General features: G+C 39.2%; 1 protein-coding gene across 6 annotated transcripts in view; it reads right to left on the bottom strand.

The window, feature by feature from the left end:
• Window positions 1–2,392: 2,392 nt before the first annotated feature.
• The window catches only part of klhl13 (kelch-like family member 13), a 79,555-nt gene continuing 62,033 nt past the window's right edge, over window positions 2,393–19,914 (bottom strand). For all 6 annotated transcript variants that reach the window (XM_056237876.1, XM_056237879.1, XM_056237877.1 and 3 more), the window contains 4 exons: window positions 19,139–19,335; window positions 18,264–19,059; window positions 13,732–13,845; window positions 2,393–3,741 (listed from right to left, as the gene is read on the bottom strand). In XM_056237876.1, coding sequence (XP_056093851.1) covers window positions 3,248–3,741; window positions 13,732–13,845; window positions 18,264–19,059; window positions 19,139–19,335 — 1,601 coding nt within the window. In that variant the 3' untranslated portion in view covers window positions 2,393–3,247. The remainder of the gene's footprint in view (window positions 3,742–13,731; window positions 13,846–18,263; window positions 19,060–19,138; window positions 19,336–19,914) is intronic.

Genomic DNA, 19,914 nt, shown 5'->3' with positions numbered 1-19,914 from the left:
CACATTCAACCAGTTCACCTGCAAATTGTGGACTGTTTTAAAACAGTTTAACTTGGGTATTCTATAGTCTTTTCACTTTCATTTTGACTCTGTCCCAACTTTTTTGGCATGTGTTGCAGCCATCAAAATATGTTTATATTTACAAAATACAATTAATTTTGTCAGTGAAAACATTTTCTTTATTACTTTTGTCAGTCAAATAAAGGTTAAAGAGAATTACATTTTACATATTTTATCACATTTTACAAAATGTCCCAACTTTTCTGGAATTGGGGTTAAAATACAAACCATTATTTCATTATACTTCAGCATAAACACATCTCTAGACAGGTAATGAACATAATCTAGCAAAAATGTATCATTTATTCATGGCTGAAATGTTGCATGTAAATGTAACAACCAAAGTATTTGTCATAATGCACTTTAAATAACATTAAAAAATAATGTCAGATAGATTTCGGCTCTGCTGTTGCTCATAAATACCAGTAGTGATGTTGTACAAGGAGGACGTGGCCATGTAGTCATCAGTGTCCCAATGTATTGTGAGCCAGGGTCCTTACCAGTGCCTGAATTCATTTATACAATATACTGATTCATGATCTTTGAAGCAAGAGCTGAATGAGACATTTACTTTGGGATGATGGAATCTGAAGTTCGAAAACGCAAACTCATTTCTTGGTTTTAGGACTCATTCCTGCAGCACTCTGTAGCCTTTTAGCAGCAAAATCTGAATATGGCCTGGCTCAAAATTGGGAGGAAATCTGTAGGAGTTCATAAAAGTATGTTTTGACAAATTTTAAAATGGTGGACATGAAATATGCTGCACAGTGGATTGATGAGTATCTATAGAGACGAGGCTTGTGATATTAAACCAGATTACTAAAAAGTTATAATCATTTTAACCATTTTGATATACTGAGATAAATATAAGAGACCCCACATTCAATTTACCACCTTAGCCTGAAGAAATATCCTGAAAACAGATATTGCAGATATCATGGGTGTTGCACCTTGAGCCCTGGCCTAAATTGATGATGATGATGATGATGATATGACTTCTTGATGAAATTAAACCACAAATCATTAAAATACACCAGAAAGCAACAAACACCATTTAAGGCTACACATTAACTTGTCTTAGGGTCACATAGGTTGTGTCACAATTCAAAGGCAACATCCTTCGAAGGACACTGACTTTAAAGGCCACGCCTTTGAAGGTCGGACTGAGGGTTATTAAATGGGGCGGTCTAGTATATGGAGGACTGTTCTTGTCGCCTAGCAACTGTCACAGCTGCTGTTGATGAGTGGCAATAATGTTTGTACTGGACTTTTTAAAAGTTATATTAAACTGTCCGAAAACATAACAGGGTTCACAAACTGTCTAAATAGGTTTACCATGGTCCATTTCTGTATATATTAAAGAGTATAAACTATATATAATCGCATCTTGGTAAGATATGTTAACATTTTAACATATTTTTACATTTGTATCATTAGATATTCGAGCAAGTAGAAACCCAATACTTGCGTTTAAAAGTGTAATTCGTCAATTTCGTCAAAAAACCCTGTCGTCACTGGCGCACAATGAATTTTGGGGTAGGCAAGGCCGTGAATGATCAATCTGTTGTATCCTTAACCCGTTTAATCCTACCGGTCACAATTGTGACTGCATCTTTTTTCTGGAAGCTCTAAAAATGTTGTTATTGGCTTTGGGCAAGAAATTCTACTTTTAAATGAAAAAAATAGATTGTCTTGATGAAAATCTATCAATGTCATGTGACTAGTGTGAAAGGTCACATGACCAGATCAGTTTACTTCCTGCTTGCACATCTAGAAGATGTCTTCCTCAGACTACTACAAAAAGTAGCATGTAAAACATCTTAATTAACAGATCGAACTATCATATTTTGTACATATATTCTTTAAAGGGTCTACTACTAATATATTTTGAGAAGTATACTCCTGCATATATATTTTGCTCGTAAGACATGTAAATTTGCTAACGGTCTAATGCTTATCTAAAATCTAATGCTTCAGAAAGTCTTGATGGTCCATGATGGTCAAGTCCATATAAGCTCTTATAATAACTGCTGTAGTGAATTCTTGATTGTAAAATGGATTGTCTGGTCCTGGATGCTGTTTGGTCAATTTGGCTTTGATCAAATACACAATTGTGCAGTAATCTTGGAATAAAAGCAATATGACACTAAAGGCCATTCTGTATTTTGAATACAATCATAGCTAAAGGGGCTGCAGGCACTTCAGTGAACATTTTGCTTAACTGCAGCCTTTAGCCATGATAATAGTATTCACAAAATATGATGTTGACGGCCAGGGTAGAGCAGAAGCTTTTAAGAAAACCGAGAACATAATGAATATCAAACCAACACAATTCTTTTTTTCCTCAAAATCTTGTTTATTAAATTTAGAAAACACAATTCTGTTAATGGTTCATAACAACAGCAGGAGTAGAGAAATGAAATATCAGTTAGGCAGGGATGGATGGGGGCAGGCCAACCCCTGAGTTTAAAACAGTTTCCTTATCCTGTGGTCGAAGGTCAACTAACCCCCTGAGTGAGGACAAGAGAATGAGGGTAAAAAACTGGGCAAAGGCTGAGAGTGGACAGAGATGGGAAAAATGAGCAGGCATAAAGGGAAGAAAGAGAGAAGTTAGGGGGTGAGCGACCTCAGAATAGGAGGGATCAGGGAAACGTAGTCTTCATAGCAAAACTCTGGAGACTCAGGTAGAAAAGTTGAATTGCAAAGTCATTTGTTGTTCAAGTCAAGGTTATTCCTGCCAAAAGAGACAAAACAAACCCCCTAATGCAATGTTAACATGTAGTTACGACCAACCCTGGGAGTGCTTCCATTTTTCTTTCTCATCGAGGGGGGATGGAAGGACTTTTCAGTATTCACTCTCAGGAGGAGAGGAGCAGAGTGATGAGGAAGAGAAGTGGAATCGTTTGAGGGAAGGGACGGGGTTTTACCACAGACACCATTGAAACGTATATCAGTGGGGAGTGCAAACATTGTCTTTTTCCTGTGGGGACAGAGAGAGAGAGAGAGAGAGAGAGAGAGAGAGAGAGAGAGAGAGAGAGAGAGAGAGAGAGAGAGAGAACAAGAGAGACAGGGGTGCATGTCTATACGGCGATGGAGTTGCTTCTACTCATCCATCTGTATATGTCTGTCAATCAATCAGCCAGTCCATTTTATTCCTCTGTCTCTCTCACTCTCCCTCCATCCATTCTCAAGGAGCCGAGAGAGGAGACTCGCGGTTAGGCGAGCCGGTGAGCGAGAGGTCCTCAGGTGGAAACACCGTCAGTGTGCAGGCCCTGATGCCGCCCAGGGACTCAGGCAGGTCGAACACTTTGTGCCATTCGTCCTTCTCGGGGTCGTACTTCTGGACGATCTCCACCATGCAGCGGTTGTTCCACGAGTAGCCGCCCACAACGTAGATCTTGTTCTCGAACACGGCCACACCCACGTCACTTTGCCCCCGGAGCATGGCCGCGATCGGTGTCCACAGGTCCAGGGCGGGACTGTAGTACTCGCAGCTCAGCACGTCGTCGTAGTCGCTGGTGCCCCGGAAGTGGTTTCCGCCGATGACATAGAGACGATCGCCCACTGTGCACATGCAGTGAAGACCGCGGACCGTCGTCATGGGAGCCTTCTGAGTCCACTTATCAGCATCCGGGTCAAAGCACATGAGCTCCTTCTGGAAGGTGTCGTGGGTTATTCCACCTGCACAACAAACCGCAAGGAGAGTTCACATCACTTTTGCTGCTGAAACGGACACCTTGTGTGCTCACGTTTCTGAAAGCATTAGATATACACAACAAGAAATGAATAATGCATAATGTGTGCACAGAAACTCTCTCAAGGTCTGCTGAGGAAAGAGTTAAGATTGAATAATGCATCTCCGAAAACACAAACACACACAACCAGGTCTGCATGCTCACTCAAAAGAACAAGAGGAAAAAGAAACAGGACATGTCTACAGGGAGGGCTGAAAATAAAGAGAACCATCCCATCAGGCACCTGGGCATCAGCCAACCAGACCCTCCTTCTTCCTCTCTACATCCCTCTTGTTTTTGCCCTCTAACTCTATGCCATCTTTTCCTTTACTAAGAGAAGAGAATGATTCATTGACAAACACACACAGGCTTTCTGACTGTAATTCTCCTCTTTCAGTGCATTTGTGTGAATTGAAACACAAATAAAGCAGAAAGAGGAGAAAGTCTTAAGTGAAATGGTGAGGAAATAGGCAAAGGAGACCGGAAGAGGAGATATTAGTGTATGGAAAAGGAGAGATAATGACAGAGAAATTAGCATGAGGCAGCACATAACACAAGACTGTTTCATGCATGCACACTAGCACGCATGTGAGTGCAGAGCTTAATACTCCAATACTTCATGACCTATATAACAGAGAGAGAGAGAGAGGGAGAGGGAGAGGCATGCAGGAGTAAGGACACAGACACCAGAGTAAAAACAAAAGGATCAGCAGTTCCAAAAATACTCAAGAGAAAGAGGATGGGTGGAGAAGAGGAAGAAGGAGAGAAGTGTGAGAATCAATGTAAATGTGTGTACGTATATCACCAGCAAAAGACTCTCATGCAAGGGCGTAGGAACCGGGGGGGGGGACGTGTCCCCTCCAATATTGGAGACAGTCGCATTTGTCCCACCCAAAAATTATACAGCAGAGGAGAAAATATTTGATTTTGAAATCTTTAACTCGCATGCTTTTATTTTGAAAGCGCAACACAGCGTCTGGTCACCGGCCCGCCCCCTCAGCGGCTCAGACTGTTTGCAGCTGGCGAGTGGCGACATGTCAGAGGTGAAAAGATGAAAAGACAGCAGCAGCTCAGTTTAAGTGATTTCTTTCTCATGGGGAAGAAAAGAAAGAAAGGAAATGTGAGTTGGTAATAATTTTGTCCAGGAGGATAATTCTATTTTCTGTCCACGGCACATGTTTGACAGTGAAAAAATCATGGCACGCAAATTATTGAATGCAGGACTGTACAGTGCTATCCAACTTTTATTTGTGACAGAGAACTACATAGTAATTGATATTTATCAGTTCATTACATCCATTCTAATGTCTTTTTCATTTACCTTTACACACCAGTTAGTTAGTGGAAATGTGGAAGGATATCACACTCGAGAGTAAAAAAAAGTTGGTTTATATGTTAAAATTAAAACGCATAAGATACCACAAAGAAAATTTATTCAGAAAATTTGAATTCAAATTTTGATCAATATAAGTTATTTATTAATCTACAAAATCGGATGATTAGGCCTAGGCCTGCAATTAAAGAATTGATTTGATATTTATCAGTTAATTACTGCCATTCAAAATGTGTTTTCCTTTATCTTTACAAATGTATCTTTTTAGTAGAATAAAGTATGTTGGTGAATGTTTTGCAGTGTAATTAATTTATGACATATTTCTGTTCAAACCATTAACGGATCTGTCAGGTTTCCGATATGTATCCCCCCCCAATGTTAAACTCATTCCTACACCCCTGCTCTCATGCATGAATAAATTTGCTCCAGGCAGAATAAGACAGCGACACAGAGGAGGGGTTTTATATTTTCTGTAATTATAAGTGCTGTTTTAAACAGCAGTTAAAAAACTCCAGAAATGTCACATTGACCAAAACGAATATCATACCTCAGACAACCATTCAGAAAGCATTTAACCAGTGTATAATGTAACATTTCTGAGAGAAAGAATATTTAGCGTGGAGAATAAGATTGTGATTAAGAGTCTATTATCATTTTCCCTATCTACACTGCCTTGGGTGCATTGACTCTCTGTCAATAGAAAACTGTTTTAGAAGCAGAGAAATAAATGATAAATTATATATATTATATAAACTATATAAATTATATAACACACAATTTATCAACCTTTAAAATAATAAATATTGTGCAGTGATACAATCACACATTTGCGAATATTGCGTGGGGTGGTGGTGGTGGTGGGGGGGGGGGGGGTACGGGGTCAGGACTTGATTCAGTTTATTTGTTGTTGATTGGATGGAGGCAGATCTGAATGTTGAGTGTAAGAAAGGGACGGGGTTTAATGTGGTAATAAATCGGATATGAATCGGATACGTGCATTTGCGTGTGCCATGTAAGCAGACAAATCGGATATTCCCCAGTAAATGCGAGTCGTACGTCATTAAAAAGTGACGTCAACTCAGGTGGACACCACCAACTGAGATCACATGACTTATTATAGCGAGATGGAGGAAGATTACGAAGGATACACACAGTGGAACAATGCGGAGGTTTCATGTCTTTTGGGTGTTTGGGGCGAAGAGACTGTAGGCAGAAATGCAGGGTTGTTACAGAAATAAATCCGTGTTTGAAGACATTTCACGAGATATGGGGAGGCACGGTTTTAAGCGCTCGTGGCCACAGTACCAACAAGGGCTCTTTTTTGCTGACTTTTCAAAATATTGTGGAAAGCAAAACACTGGATATTTTATTCGCATCTGCAGTTTTACTTCCTTTTCCGGGTCAGAGCGTCTACATTTGGTAGTTTCAGCGGCGTATAGTGTAAATGCAAAAATCGGATACGGTCACTTTTAAAAGATGATGTAAGCGGGTCGTCAAAAAAATCGGATATAGTCAGAAAATCGGATTTGGGCATCAAGATCTGCAGTGTAAATGCAGCCTTACACCTGGTCTTTTCACGATCGGATAGCTATCCGATCACAGAAAACGTATGAAGTGGCCAGGTGTAAACAGCCCCTAAGTGGACGAAATGATTGGAGAAATCCAACACAAATCACCAGATAGAACTCTGATGTTGTTTCACCAAAAGATCAAGATATGACATGTTGATTAAAATTTTTGAATCTTTTAAAAATTAAACATGCATGCATGAAGAATTCAGAAAATCAATAAAATGCATTTAGAAAAAAAAATAAAGACTTGGCTTTGCAGCTGGCTTTGATGCGGGAGTATAAATATCAATCAAAATATCAAATATAAATATCAATGGTTTATACACCGTTTTTCGGTTACACTGATGGCTAATGGTGCCTGCGTGTGTTCGGAGACATGCACAGAATATTCCTGCCTAGTGCCTACAGTCACACCAATTCATACACGGTGCTCGCACACCACATTGAGGAGTTCAGAATGTTATTAAGAGGTTGCTGGAGGGTTGAATGAGAGTCATCAGGCTCATGCTTGTGTAAGGGTGAATGCTAATGTATGGGGAGGTAAATGTGTGTGTGTGAGCAGAAGACAAAGCCTTGAGCAGCATTATCACAGCTCTGTGTGTGTGTGTGAGATCACACTCCTCCTTCATACCTCAATGTTCTTTATCACACAGAAACACACTCCTCTGATTCATGTCATCACTACATCTCCTCTTCTCGCCACCCTATCTAACCAACCATCTGTCTGTCTCTCTTTCTCTCTCTCTCTCTCCCCGTTTATCATTCTCAGTGAAAGTAGGACTCATCTCCATAAAGCAGGATTTGAGCTGCAATCCTGTAAAGTGAGCATGTGATGGGAACAATCCTGCACAAGGCAGGTTAACACCGTGAGAGAGTGTCTGTGTGTTCCTCTTTTTAGAGAGTTAATTTCTTGCCATCTGAAAATGTTTTTGTGCGATAGAGGGAATACGCGCTGATCTATGGAGGATCAGTTTGTGTGTGTGGTGAGAACATCTCATTCTCACCCTCTAGATATTCCTCTTCCTGTCAGCGACACCTTACCAACTACCTGATCTGTGAAAATGTGTTTGAGAATGAGGACGAGAATGTGTTTGACAATGAGTACATTTTACTTTTTCTCGAACTTGTGCACATATAACTGTTGAATAGGGGTGTCACGATTCTCCAAATCCTCGATTCAATAAAATTTTCGATTCTAAGGTCACGGTTCGATTAGATTCTCGATTTTTACATTTATTTATTTTTAAAGCCGAAACCGGCCAATCAGGATGCTCTCTGTCTTACATGCGCTTCATGAGGCACATACGCAAGGTCTCTCGCTCTCTCCCTCTCTGCCGTGCGTGCGCTATACGGTTTGGAGCACAGTTTTTTCTGTCTCGCATGCGCGCTCTTGCTCGCTAGATTCCGGGAGATTTTAACTAATTTGCGGGCATCAGAGCCGCTATCAATATGTGGGAGACTCCCGGAACTTCTGCGCAGTGGCGGATCTAGAAAATTTTACATGGGGGGGGAAGGGGTGGCAAGAGGTCTTGGCAGGGTGGCAGGGGTAGACGGTGGGAATCCCTATATGTGAATTGATTTAACAAAACAAACACAAAAACACAGTAGTTAGTTTAATCATGCCCTTACTCACTACAAAGGTTTTTAAGGTAACACTTTACTTGAAGGGGTGTGCATGAGACTAACATGACACCTTCATAATCATGACATGACATGTTATTATGAATATGAAGGAAGTTTTATGCATGGTTATGACAACTGTCATTAAGTGTCATTCGCTCAATTATGACATTTTTAATGCAAATATGGTATTGTTTGAGATGTCTTTGTTATGACACCTTGACATTACTAAGACAACATAACCTGTCATAAACATGACATAACAGATTAATAATCAAACTTAAGAAACCACTTAGCTTTATTGGTTAACATTACATTAAACTGTCAGGTGGCTGGTTTTGACATTGGCTGTCATGAAGCCATTATAACTTTTTAATGACAAATTCAATGTGTACCACTGTAGTTGAGGTCACGAAAAATATTAATGGCAGAGTTATAATGCCTCATGACAGCCAATGTCAAAACCAACCACATGACAGTTTAACTTAATTTAATGTCAAGTTGTCATGACAAAGACACTGACAGGTTATGATGTTATGGTTTATGTCAAGATGTCATAACAAAGACATCTTAAACAATGTCATATTTGCATTCAAAATGTCATTATTGAGTGAAAGACACTTAATGACAGTTGTCATAAACATGCATAAACCCTACTTCATATTCATGACATGTGTCATGTCATGATTATGAAGGTGTCATGTCAGTCTTATGCACACCACTTCAAGTAAAGTGTTACCAAGTAGAAAAAGCTAAATGAAAATATAAAAAAAATACAATAATTGTGTCCAAGGACTATTAATGGTTAGGCTCCAGCTACTTTCTTCAACTACTCTTGCCTGCAAAAGTCAATATGTGAAAACCTCTGGTTATCCTTGCATTACACTGTAGGGCCATGTAGCTAATAAGTAGCCTATATAACAAATATAAAATCAGAAACATTGATCACATGCACACAGACCAGTTATGTTTAGACTACTTAATATAATAATTCTAATTGTATTGTTATTTCCCCAGTTGACTGGTTTCATTGCTGTGATATCTGAGAAGAATTGGATTTGCTTAGCTAACGTTAATCAAATGATCGATCTCCTAACTGGCACTGTATTGTGTGTTGTAACTTAACGTCGGCGTAACGGCGACCATCAGTAAACGTTATGGATACAAACAATTTATATTTTTTATTAAGCTGTTCTTGTCTTTACTAAAATAAAAATTAGGCTAATCAAAGGGAAGAGTGCTCTTACAAATCGAGGGAGCGACTTGACCGCTGATTTTGGCTAACGTAACAGACTCGCTGTTTTTGCTGATGCGGAATCGTCTTTAGCATACAATACATTCATTACAAATTTAACTTTAGGTTAAACGTGTTTAACTACACCTGGGGAAACTCACTTCACCTTCAGAGGCTCTGGGGCAGCTCAGTCTCTCCTGTCGGGTTGCAGGGCCAGCGCACCGCAGCAGACTCGCTGTATGTGTGAAACGGGCGTGAGCGAACGCCGCTCTGCACGTTTGAATCAGGGACGTACTAAGTATTTGAGGGGCAGGGGGGAGGGGCTTTAATAAAAATTAAATTGTTCACTTTTGGTAAATGTATCGTTTAGTTCACTGTTTTGAGAAGCTTGCGGGTTGTTTTTACAAGTAGCCTACAGTTTTTGGATCATCAAAGTTAGGGGGGGCAGCTGGGGGGGCAAGGCTCTAGAGTGGGGGGGCACCTGCCCCCTGTAGATCCGCCCCTGCTTTCGCGAGACTTGGGATGTCTGCAAAGTAAACTGTGGCTTTTTTGAAGCGCGAACGTTGTCAACATAACTCACTGGTAATCCAAAAAACGTACACACCTGCGACTTCAATGAAAGAGGAGGGGGTTCAAGTTCTGTCGATTGGTTTCCTGCATCTGCAGTTGCCATGCTATCTTTTGAATGGCTGTAGCTAAGTTAGAGGAGGTTGAACATAGATTTGCAGCTTTTCAACACACGTGTTTTTTCCCCGCTTGGCACGCCGACCGGACGTGACATGGGAGCGTGGCAGCATCAACGATTCCATTTTTTAATTCGAAGTTCGAGATTGTGAATTAATTTTGGTCTGTGCTTTTCTTTTTTTTATATTGTAACTGAAATATGCTACAACGGATCTGATTCAAATCAAGATCTGGGGTGCGTTTCCCAAAGCCAACTATGGTCGCAAGTTCCGTCGTTACCAATAGAGTTCAATGGAAATTGCGATCATAGTTGGCCAACGATGCTTTTGATCCCTGATTGACCAAGCGTTCACACCGCCGCCGGCGAGAGCGGCAAAATTCGCTCTCGCCGCCCTGCCAATGACGCCGTGGAAAGATTCGTGGACGCTCTGACGTAGATCAAATGCTTGGTCTTTTTTAAAACTTTATTTAAAGGGGCCGCAAAGCAAACAAGCATGTCGATTGTTATTTTTGCAGACTGACCAAGTAGGGTAGTATAAGTTAACCTCATGAAATCTTTTAAATGTGAAAGTAATAAATTGATAGATGGAAAGAACTTAACAATTATAGTGACATGTTTGCTAACTACATAAACCAAGTAACCCCCTGGGGTCGGCTATCGCGCCGGCGCGACTGGCTCACTTTTTTTCTTATCAGTGCAAAAGAGACTCAAAATACTCTGTTGATTTTGATCTTACATATAAGTGTTGTACATCATTAGATCCTGTTAAGTGTTTATTTTTTTTGTGGATACTCACAATAAAAACAAAGTGTTGTGTTTTTCGCCAAATAAAGAAAAAAAAAACATGATGCGAGTTCTGCGTTCTCTCTGTCAGTGAAGTCCATTCTGAAACGTGTCTGAAAATGAACTGTAACTCGGCGAATACTCAGTCGCAGGAATACAGGGACACAGGCATGAAGCTTGAATTCTCTTCTTTTAAATGAAGTAATTTTAATAAAAAACAAATATTCTCAGTTTATGTAAACTGTACAAAAAGAGAGAGATGTCAGTCATTTTCTTTTCAGCTCATTATAGCTCATTCAGTGTTAATGTGACCACGGCCACTACGAGCACGCTATTTAAACGCAAATAATCTGAGGCAATCCACGCAGACGTGTCAACAGCTGGATAAAACACATCAAGTTTAATACAAATCGTTTAATTTACGTCGTCTAGCTAAGCTGTGAGGAATAATACTATCTAATAATCCTGGAAAAACTTACCTCAGAAGTGCTGGTAGTTTCATTTCGAGGAGCAACGAATCAAGCTGATGTGAAAGTAAGTTATTTATTCTTAAGTGCTTTGTTCTAATCGCGATATGGAATAGTGTCTGTAAACCGCAAAAGACTATTTAAATATGAATCGCATGTCTGTGTGTGAATGAATGAATGAACGGCACAGACGCGCGCTGTTTACTACAGCTGTACAGCGCGTGCCGTTCATTCACACTCGCACCTACATTAGTAAACATGTTATTTTTACATGAACACCTCTTCTAGTTTAGCTTTGACCAAACTATATTGATATGGCCTACTGAGATGAGTAAAAATAGACTGAAATATGTTGAAATAAAATGTCTTTGTATAAGCAAAAAACTGCAAATTAACATTTATATACTAATATATCATACACACGATATGTTACAGACTAAATATGAATGTTTAGACAAGATTTCGTTGATTAGTTTTTACTGTAAAAAAAAGACTGCCACATCAAATCGCCAATTTCTGCTCATATGTTAAATATATAGTAGCCTATGGGATGTTTTGTCAAAAATAAAGTAGGTATATTGAATTATCAACTAAGATGTTATTATAGTGTTTGTTCCAATATTCAAACTAATGAATCCTTACCTTTGAAATAGGTATGATAAAATATATACTTTTTATAAAGAAAGATTACACTTGAAATATTAGTAAAATTGCAATGGTTGTTGTAATTGTAACTTTTTTTTAGTGTTTTATAGTGACAATTTTGGGGAGAGGATACATATTCCAAGACTTTCTGGAAATACAGTATGAGAATTAACTACACAATTACTAGAAATGTTTACCTTGGATATTATACAATTTGCATGTATACAAAATTTGTGGAAAAAGACACATTTTGTTCAAGACGTTTCCAACTCTTACTTTGAACCAATTCTATGATATATATATATATATATATATATATACACACATAGATTCATTCTACAGAATTGGTTAACAGTCAGATTTTGAAACATTTAGAAAAATTTGTCTTTTTCCACTGGGTACCACAAGAAAGAATGCGAGGACTATATATATATATATATATATAGTCCTCACATTCTTTCTTGTGGTATATATATATATATATATATATATATATATATATATATACACACACACACACACACATTTCTTCTGTCTTCGCATTCTTTGGTACCCAGTGACACACCTGTGTGAAAGGCTCATTATTCAGCTCATTATGCGGCTCATCATGCAGGTCATTGTCTTCTCAGGTGTGAATCAGGGCATTATTCATGATCCTCACAATCATTGTCTTCTCAGGTGTGAATCAGGGCATTATTCATGATCCCCCCCCCCCCCCAAAGCACAAATGTCAGTGCATGTCAAAACATCTCAAGGACCCCAAAAACACCTTAGACCCCAGAGGGTTAAAAGCCATTTGTGTGGTGTGGCTTTTGTGTTCATGGTTAAGTGCTAATCTAATTTGCATTCCTGCTGAAAAACAAGCGTTCTAGCGCGAAAATCTTGCCTATAAATAGTGTTGCGCGCCTTCTTATCAAATTCAAATGATCAACCTCTCCTCTATTTTGCTTGGGAACTAATGTGGTCGGAACAAAAGTTTACAGGACTGCGTTCCCTTGAATCCTCTCAAACAGAGCACTTCTAAATTTCGATTGGTTGCCGCTGAACCGCGTCATAGCTCATTACCATAAAGTTGACCTCAACTTCTCCTCGCCGCTCTCGCCGTCCAAGACACGCCGCGCCGCCCTCGCCGCCGGCTCTCATAGAAAATGAATGACTTCCGGCCACTTTGACGCTCTCGCCGGAGGCAGTGTGAACGCACGGTGAGTTTGTGATTTTTTGTAGTTGTGCAAAAATTATACATGACTCTTAAAACAAAATATTTTTCCATCCGATCAGGTTTCTTGTCTTTAACATTTTGTAAGAAGGATTGTCTGAAGGATCATGTGACACTAAAGACTGGAGTAATGATGCTGAAAATTCAGCTTTGCCATCACAGAGATGAAACACATTTTAAAATAGATTCAAACTGAAAAGAGTTATTTTAAATTGTAACATTTCACAATATTAGTTTTTACTATATTTTGTTAAAATAAATGCAGTTACTGTGTAAGCATATTGAGACTTACGACAAATCATTTAAAAAGTCTTACTGACCCCAGACTTTAGTACAGTAGTGTACGCAAATAAATAACAAACATAAAGATGTGTGACAGGTACCTGAAATATACATGTATCCTCCGTAAACAGTGCCTGCGTGTCCATAATGGGGCTCGTTCATTTTGGCCACATACGACCATTCGTTTGTCCTAGGGTTATAACACTCCACAGTTGCTGGAGAAAGACAAGAGAGAGTGAGAATTAGAGATGGAAACAAAGTCTTGAATGCTAAGAAAAATGACTAGACTAACAGCCGAGTTAATAATGTGGATCCAGGAAAAGGTCTAAAGGGGACAGAAAAAGAGTTCTTCTACATTAGTCATGCTCTCACAAACAGAGAGAATAGGGAAGCTTTAGTGGTCAATTATACACAACCAAACTAATGTTCTTGCATTAGAACAGATGTACGTTTAGACACTGATGCCCATTAATATTGAGGTCCATTAGCACTCTGCCACAGAGATGATGAAATATTAACCATTATTGAGGAATTTATACAACATGAACCAAAAAAATGGTAAAATGACCACTGACGACTTCTGTACACAGAAACCCCTACTTCACCTTGTTAAATATTCACCGAAGACTGCTGGCTGCTCTTATCTAATCTCTCTAAATCAAAGGCAATGTTTTTCTTAAGTTTTATAAAAGCATTTGTCCACACAGATCAGATCACTCTGAGAAGATCTGATACAGCCAGATACATTATTAATATCTGGTGCTCTTTATCTCAGGTAAACTAGAGATATATTAAACCAATCACAGATCAAAGTCTGGCTTCTGGTTACAAAAGATACAAGGGCAAAATAACTTTGACAATATGAAATAAGTACTTATTAGATTAGTACTAAATTAGACTTATAAGATGGGTGACAATTTCTTAATTGTACTTAACATAATTTCACTGTGCACAGGAAGTTAATACTTAAAAAAAAAAAAAGCAGTTTGTCTGAAACTGATCTGTCCATGGTGTGGTTGACTTTTCCATGGAATTGCCCAAAAGCAGCCAGCAAGGTCTAGATTAATGTTTATTACAGTAAACAAAAATATACAGCACACAATTAAATACAGACAGCCTGTTTTCCACTAATGACGACAAAAGGAAAGTCTGTGTCTGTTCTGTATCAAACATACTGTACAACTCTCAGAGCTTCCAAACCCTTTGTATCAGTAAATTAACGAGACAGACGTGCCACTGAGAAGTCTATCCTCAATCTATGATCATAAAAATCACTCGCACAACATTTACTCGATCTTCATGACCTCATACAGACACATTCAAAAGTCAGGCCACATTTCTAAAACAGATGACCAAATTTCTAAAACAAGTTAAACAGGAAATAAATCACTGCATTACGGATTATTTTGCATCTATGTAACAATTATTAATAATCAGATGTTGAATGTAACCATTTTTTCCCATTGAGAGCCTGTGCCCAGTTGTCTGGGTACTGTAGCTTTTAAAATCAATCACTTGTAATTTGTATCTAACTGCATACTGCAGTAATGGCGAGTTCCAGAACACTGGGACAGTAATATTAGACACAGACGTAGTCAGAGTCCTCAAACAGTACGGGATTAAAAAAAAGAAGAATATTAAACTCAAATCAAAGCAATAAATTCCACTTGACCGCCATGATGGTGGTCACTATAGAAACATGGGTGACTGAGTGCTAGGGGCTTGAGTGTGTGTTAGACACAATGTAAATAGAGAGTGTATCCAGAGGGCTGTAAGTAATTTTTTGTGCTTTTTCTCACACTCTCGCTGTGGAAGTGAGCATGTCAGAGTTCATTATCAAACCTCTATAGTGTGACACCTGTATCTGTGCGTGTTTGTCTCTTTCCTGTCAGTTGTGGGCTGCTTTACACATCTGATCATGGACCTGTGTACAAGAGACAGGTTGTGTGTTTGTGTGTATAGTTAAGAGGAGCATTGCTGAGGATGATGGGAAGGCTTTTTTGGTTTATGTGGACACATGCATCTCTATGTCCTGCCATTCTGTTTTGCTATGTGGATTTGCCCCTGCATTTTAATAACCTACATTTCATTGGGGCAATTTTGCTGTGAGAACCTTCACCTCTGGTTAGGCCCCATCTTTGGCTGATGCGGTTATACAACCGTAGCCACCGGAATAATGACTACAAAGCAAATTGTACCAAAGGCAAGATACTTTTTCCACAAAATTTACATAAATCCTGTATACTACTAAAATTTTCTGTTGTAAGCTCTTTTTGCTTTATATATGTGCCTGAACAATCTGATGAACTCAAAACCATAGATAAAGATCGTTGCTATCTGTCTTGAACGCATATTGAAATCATGTATTTTAAAAAGTGTAAACACCCCCTAAGTATAATTAACAAATAAAAGGTAAAATGACAAAACAATGCACCACAGTTACTTCACTAAATAAGTTTGTTTTATGTTTTTCTCCACCACAATTAGGTTTCTGTGAAATCATCTTTAATTTTAAGATTGATAATCTTTTCAAAACCATACAAAACTGCACTCTGAAATAAAAGTATTTATTTGACCACGCTAAAAATGAATAAGATAAAAATTTGTGGGTAGAACCATCACATATCATATAGTGCAGAGTTTCTCAACTGGTTTTACTTTAGGATTTTACATCAGACAGCGTAGTGACCCAAAATTGCTTATAGTACAAAAGTAAACAACAACACCCTTAAAAACAAACTAACTATAAAACAAACTATAACATATATTAATACTACCTTTAACCAGATATGCACAACAATATGCAGTAGCGGGCTCAACATGAAAAAAATTATTTGTAAAAGTCCTTGAAAGTTGGCATGATATGGAAATAAATTCAACCGGTTTTCCAAATGCATCTTTTTTAAAATCCTATTCTGAGCAATTCGTCCATGCTTGCGTTCCATTTTTTTTTTTAATTCAACTCATAATTTTCACCCAAATGTCAAGGATCTCTCTGGTGATGTGTGCCAGACTTCTCCAATAATTTAGTATGTTTTAACCCTGCCTCTTCTTATAATTGACTGCGAACTCACATTTACCCATTTTCCACCAGAAAGGTTAGCTTTCTGGAGCCAGAGCCTGTTCTCGGCCAAGATCGAACCGGCCGAATGTTTTCACGGACTTGAGGAACATAAGGGGCTTGAGTGACAACGCTGCTATGTGTTGTCTAAAATCAAAAGGAGCACGTCCAGGTGTTTGTGCAGGCAGTGCAGCACTTCTGTTTTGCTGTTCACAGTACAGAGGGATTCTAGCGTACTGGCAGCTCGCAAAAACTTCTGGTACTCTCATCTGTCCTTTTTGGAGATATATTGAAACTGAAACCGTTGATTCACTCACTCTCTCGCACGCTGTGTCTCTCTCTCGTGCGCATAGTTTTATATATTTAGATATAAAGAGTAATGTAGCGCAGCGTTATCACATTGCTCAACGAGACCACCACAGACAGTCAACTTTCTGACCTGGAACCATCTTTTCTGCAGTGGAAATGTGCAGAACGGTTCGAGACTGGACACAGGCCGGGAACCCGCACCAGAACAGTGCCGGTACAAAAGGGGTAATTCAGATCTGCCATCCTCTAATCAACATCCAAGGAAACAAGTTGCTGCCCTACATTTTTTTCTTGTTTTACTTAGATGTATGTCACAAAACTTAAAAATGAGCTTCCACTACTTCCGTAATTGCGACTTTATAATACATTTTGATGGTGTGATGTCATGCTCTTAGCGCTCAATAATTCACAGCTCAAAACACATCGGGGTCAGCACAAACCATGGTTATCCGTCTGCATGTTAGGGGTGTAACGGTTCGGATCACGGTTTTAGTGTCACGGTTTCGGTACGTGAAAGAATGTTTGTGAAGAAAAATGACTACTATCAAATGAAAATAAAGAAAATAAGAACAATTAATCAAACTACAAGGAATAGCACAAATAAATACAATAGAGCAAAGATAACAATAAAATAAATAGTGCTTTTTAGGTTTTTCAGGTAGGTCTAAGTAGTTTTCAGGTACAGAAATTGAATAAAATAATCAAATGTAAAATAACACTGCATATAATCTTCACTGTATAAATAAAATAAAGATTATTCCTTATTTAAAGTTACAAAAATTATTCAGTAAAGAGCAGTGAGTGATTTCCTTGACTTTTGTTGTTTGATTAACATTAAAAACACAGACAGTAATATTAGGCTGTTGTCACTTTAAGACAATGCACGGATCCAGTATACTGATACTGTTACACATGCATTGTCTTTCTCGACTGTTTACGTACGACATAACCTACTATGTTTTCTAGGATACTCGCCAAGACGAGCATGTTTTTTTTGTGTGAATTTGTCTGTTCAAGCGCAAAAAGACTTGAAAGCGAACTCAATTTTGTATTTATGCACTCTCTGGGACGCGGTTTTCCATGTGCGTGCTTCGGATGTGTGCACAAAACGTTTCACAGATTTTTTTGGTGTCCACACCTAATTAGTACCGCAAAGACACTCATCTTAATGTTATATTTACAAAACATGTCAACAACTGAAGCACAGAGTGTCCCTTGGAAATCTGTCCCCTGCTGTGACACTAAAATCCTTTCCTGACTCACCCAGCTCTCCTGCAGCGTTTCTCCCGCCCACAGCATATAGATGTCCTTTGAGTGCGCTCAAATGAAAGAAGGTCCTCTTCTCATTCAGACACGCCACCTGAATCCACTTGTTATACCTCGGATCGTATCGAAACACAGTATCCACAGCTGTTTTACCTTTCGTGTCATAGTTACTTTGTCCCCCGACCACATACAAAAAGTTCCCGATTACCGCAATCCCGTGTTGGTAGCGCGGGGCGTCCATGGGTGCCAGTGCTTTCCATTCGTGTGCTTTTTCGTCAAAAAGTCGTAACTCTTTGCTTACAACCAGTTGTTGCCGTAGAACACCCCCTAGCGTCACTAAATGGGTATTGTCTGAACGGATCGCAGTTCTTTCCGACTGCATCACCGGCTGCATGTATGGCATCATCTGGTAGTTGCTGGCTTCTAATAAAAGATTAACACAGGTATTGTCCGTACGCATGAAGTCGACAGTTTGTACGTGGTTTATGAGTTCTGTTGGGCTCATGAGGGGGAATCGGATATTGCGCATTAGTTTGGCAGCATATTCCATGCGACTTTCTTCATAGCGTAACCAGCGGCACGCAGCTTTGAACAGGTCCAGTTCGCTGCAGTGTTTTAGACTGTTGGAGGAGAGCACAAACGCTAGACGTTCGAAAGGAAGTTTGACAAACTCGCCAGTGCCGAGCAGCGAGGGAAAATTCTTTAGGATGAAGTTGTTGACGTATTTGTCTACCTCCGTGAGGTTGTAGGTGTTGGCGATGCGCCCCACTTCTACACAGTTGTCCAACGACACCTAAGAGGAAGAAGGAACTGCGTGTTAGTACTAAAAAAGAATACACAGCAGAATAAAAGTGCTCTCATTTGTGTCCTACCCCAGAAATGAGAAAGACTTTGCAGAAGTCAAGGACAGGCAGGATCTGGAGAAAGCTAGCAGCCTCTAGGGTGTCCTGTAGATTCTCCATGTTGAGAGAGAGTTTGGCGGTGTAAATGAAGTCTATAATCTTCTTTAGCCCTATTCGATTCACACCATGCAGCTTTATACACATCAAATCCTGCTCTTTCATTCCACCTGAGGAAAAAAAGAAAGAGAAATAGGGGAAGAGATGACAGGAGAGGAGATGAAAGCGAGAGAATAATCAGTGCAAAGAAATATTCAAGCAAAACGGATATAAAATAGGGGAAAAGGCAGATGAAGAGAACAAGGAAGAAAAGAATGGAGGAGGGATCAGCAAAAAAACGTTGCAAACGAGCGGATCAAAGGCAGAGAGCAGAGAGTGACAGAAACAATAAGGAGAATGAGAGAAAAAGGAAAAAAAGAGAGAGCAGTAAAGTGAGTCTTACTGCAAGCTGTCACCAATTCTTTTTACCATGATAATGAGCCACTTATTCAAGAGCCACGTTTGAAATAAATCAAACCACTTTCATTAATTCAGATATGATTTCTCAACTATGTGAAGATGGAGAAAGAGAGAGAGAGAGAGAGAGAGAGAGAGCAAAAAGGATAAGTAGAACACAAGGGGAGAACGAAAGAAAGTGTAACAGACAGCAATTATGGGAGTCTTGAAGTGCTGAAACGCTCATGGCACACGTGGTAGCAGGACTTTAATGGGTCTTCAGAATACTACGGACCTATTATTAGATGAACAGA

The sequence above is a fragment of the Rhinichthys klamathensis genome, unplaced genomic scaffold (assembly GCF_029890125.1).
Source record: "Rhinichthys klamathensis goyatoka isolate OS25496 unplaced genomic scaffold, OSU_Roscu_1.1 h1tg000501l_1, whole genome shotgun sequence".
Lineage (NCBI taxonomy): Eukaryota > Metazoa > Chordata > Actinopteri > Cypriniformes > Leuciscidae > Rhinichthys > Rhinichthys klamathensis.
The sequence above is the reverse complement of the archived record's forward strand: the minus strand, read 5'-3'. Positions and strand labels throughout refer to the sequence as shown.